This window comes from Topomyia yanbarensis, chromosome 3, assembly GCF_030247195.1.
Source record: "Topomyia yanbarensis strain Yona2022 chromosome 3, ASM3024719v1, whole genome shotgun sequence".
Lineage (NCBI taxonomy): Eukaryota > Metazoa > Arthropoda > Insecta > Diptera > Culicidae > Topomyia > Topomyia yanbarensis.
In genome coordinates this window covers 275,717,137-275,720,846 of record NC_080672.1, presented here as the reverse complement: position 1 = coordinate 275,720,846, position 3,710 = coordinate 275,717,137, and the positions used below count along the sequence as shown (strand labels likewise).

Below are 3,710 nucleotides of genomic sequence, written 5' to 3'. Positions count from 1 at the left end.
ACTGAAAGTAGATTCTTTCCGAAATATATTTTCATGTTTAATTTCCCTCTTGAAACTGGGAAAAATGGGGTAAAACGGATTCACACCTTGCCTGCGGTCATTCTATCTATCTCCACTCGTTTCCTTGGACTTTTTTGTATAAGAAAAACTTCTTTTGATCAGCGGCATTAGTCCTGCTTCCGAAATATAGAGTAAAGTTCAAATAAAATCTTAACATTTGAGGAGAATCGGGGTAAAGTGGATTAAAACGTTTTATGAAGACAATCATACTATTTTCTATAGAATATCTTTTGATTTTTTTGCTTAAGAAAATTCTGTAATTTTTCTATGCAAAAATATCGACAAGCGACTCGGTGACGAATCTTTATGTAGCGGTGTTATCTGCCATTCGAAAACTACTTAACCGCTTTATTTCAAATTTTGCATGCACATTTTATGTAAAAAATACCTAACCCCCCCATTGAGTTTTCGAGATAATTTTTCAATGAAGTAGTTTTGGAATGGCAGTTAACACAGAAAATCGTGTTTTTTTTTCTAGAAACATTCTACATAAAGAAAAATTACAGAATGTTATTGAAATGATATATTATAATATGCAAATTTCCAAAAAAACGCAAAAAGTGTTTTTTTTTCACGCTGAAACCCTTACCCCTCCCTTAAATTGCAAAAAAATCTAACGTTAGATATTTCTAAACCGATCGGCGTGAAAAAAATCAAGTGCATCATCAGATGATGCCCTATGAACAGCCGCGAATAGTGAATGCAAATTGAAAGTAGCAATGCATCACATCTCGCTTGATTAGATTTAGATCGAACAAATTTAGAGAACCGAGTAATTGAGCCCGATACTTGCTCATTCATGAGAGCTGAGTTGACGTTTGTTATCTTATCCTTTCATTGTGTAGACTGCCAAATTTCTTAGCACTCAGTACTACCCCGACCGTCGTTCTATTAACATCGCAAAATGTGGTACTCATTGATAGTGCTAATCATAGCTACAGGCTGTGTGACTAGAGCTGCAAACATTTTGTACATTGATGGTATAGCGTCGCCGAGCCACTTTATTTGGTGATTTTTGTTCAAGGTTAAACGGTTTAACTTATATAATAAAGCGCCAATTTTTCCACTTACAGGCATCGGGCCCTCATCTACGGTCTGGCAGCTAGAGGTCATAATGTAACGGCCTTAAGTGTAGACGTCGAGTCGAATCCTCCACCGAACGTTACCTTTATTAAGGTCGAAGGTGTGTATGAGGCTTTCTACGATAGCAATTCGGTAGTTACAGATTTTTTCTCTATGGGAGAACTCAACCCTTTTTCAATGCTTTTAATTTTTAATGAGTATACCATGCTTGGTTGTAAGTATTCATTGAAATCCAACGGACTTCGACAGCTTTTGGATTATCCTGATGATTTTAAATTCGATTTAATTATAAACGATTATCTGCAAGGACCATGTATGTCCGCTCTGGCACAACACAAATTCGGTCGACCTCCATTGATTCCCGCTACAGGGTTCCACGGTCTGACAACGACAGCTTCTTTATCCGGTGCCTATTCCTATTCTGGCACGATTCCAAACCATGAATTCGATGCACCCGAACGTATGAGCTATTCGCAACGTGTGATGAATTTCTTTTATAACCACTGGGAAGAGTTGCTGAAGCAGTATCAATTACTACCGGCAGTAGACAAAATGGTTCGAGAGATAATGCCAGACATTCCATACGTTGCCGAATTTGAAAAAGATGCTCGTATCATTCTGCTTAATTCTAACCCGGTCTTACAATACTCGGAGCCTTCCATGCCTAGCGTGATCTCAGTGGGTGGAATGCAAATAATCAAACCGAAGGAACTTCCGGAAGACTTGAAAAAGATCGTTGATGACGCTAAGGATGGTGCCATTTTGTTCTCGCTGGGAACAAACGTGCGCAGTGATCTGTTGGGAAAGGATCGAATTATTGAAATTCTGAACGCCATGAAACAGTTTCCTCAGTATCAATTTTTGTGGAAGTTTGAATCCGATACGATGCCGATTGAGGTGCCGAAAAATGTTTACATCCGAAAATGGATGCCTCAAAATGACCTCCTCGCTCATCCCAATCTGAAACTGTTCATCACCCATAGTGGTCTGCTGAGTACCCAGGAAGCAGTTTGGCACGGTGTTCCAGTTATCGGATTCCCTGTGTTTGCAGATCAGAATCGTAACATTAACTATTGCTCCGAGATGGGTGTTGGCAAACGATTGTCCATAGGTAAAGTTAAAAGCGGGGATTTAGCCAATGCCATTCGGGAGCTTATGACTGATAAGAGGTGAATGAAATTTGATAGCCTTATTTGGATTTGGTTTTGATTTCACTTATATTTTTATACATTCAGTTATCGTGACAACATGACGCGACTGTCCAAGGTTTTGCGCGACCAGAAGGAGCATCCCTTGGATCGTGCTATTTGGTGGGTGGAGTGGGTCCTACGGAATCCGGACAACATGATTCTACAATCGAATGCTGTTCATTTGAACTGGCTTGCAAAGTATTCATTTGATGTAATTGTACCGTTGGTCTTGGTTTCCGTTGCCTTAAGTGTAGTTTGCTGTAAACTTATAAAAGCAGTGATTGCTAGAAGGACAGGACAATCTAAATCAAAGCGCGAATAAATTGATGTAGATGAGCTTGATTGTGCTTGGAATAGAGGATGACAAAGTATATTCCTGTAATGAAAAGGCAAAGTTGAAATCTTATCGGTCATTTTAGCTGGACACAAAAGTGTACCTTGCAGAGGAATTATGTTATCAGTTCGATAAACATTATTATCTATTTTTAATGGCGCGACTATCTAGGTTTGTTTCTAAATACATATAATTTAAGGAACCGTACACAAATGGCGTGACTTTTTACCACTTTGTATGGAAAAGGCACAAAACCTAATTACATAGGTTCTTCGTTCCAACTTCGTCGATAGCGAGAGTTTTTACATTTCGTTCCTGAGGATTGCCGGCATTCAACAAGGTACATTTGAGAAAAATACCTTAATTCTTTTCCTGTCTGTTTGAAATGCTAGAAAATCGAATTAGCGAGCACTTAGAGTAATTTCCGGAGAGTTGCTTTTCAAAAATCAATCCTGCATCAAAGCAAATCATACAACATATCATTAAATCATTTTTATAAATTGTAAGTATTCAAAATTCACTGAAATGGTTTTGTCATGGATAAACCATGTGGCGTAGTAAGAAAATTTTTCGGGGAGGTGTGTGAATATTTTTTGTATATGTATATGTATATATATATATATATATATATATATATATATATATATATATATATATATATATATATATATATATATATATATATATATATATATATATATATATATATATATATACATATATATGTATATATATATATATATATATATATATATATATATATATATATATATATATATATATATATATATATATATATATATATATATATATATATATATATATATATATATATATATATATATATATATATACAATATATGTATGTATGAAAACTGTATTAAAAAACTGTTCAAAAACAACCTGAAAGGGACAACAAAATTTCAAAACCTACAAATCAGGGAACGGGTTTAAATAGCCACCCGACCCGCCAATAAAACTTCTCTTGCACGCAACCTGATTCTTCCCCGGCATTACCTTACGGCATTACTTCGAGAAGAGGT

At 35.8% G+C, this 3,710-nt stretch overlaps 1 protein-coding gene across 1 annotated transcript; it reads left to right on the top strand.

Moving 5' to 3' along the window:
• The first annotated feature begins 915 nt into the window (after positions 1-915).
• Positions 916-2,669, top strand: LOC131691200 (UDP-glucosyltransferase 2-like). The gene is made up of 3 exons (XM_058977424.1): positions 916-1,068; positions 1,134-2,312; positions 2,379-2,669. The coding sequence occupies exons 1-3, from the start codon at positions 965-967 to the stop codon at positions 2,653-2,655; spliced, it is 1,560 nt and encodes a 519-aa protein (XP_058833407.1). The 5' UTR covers positions 916-964; the 3' UTR covers positions 2,656-2,669.
• The last annotated feature ends 1,041 nt before the right edge of the window (positions 2,670-3,710 follow it).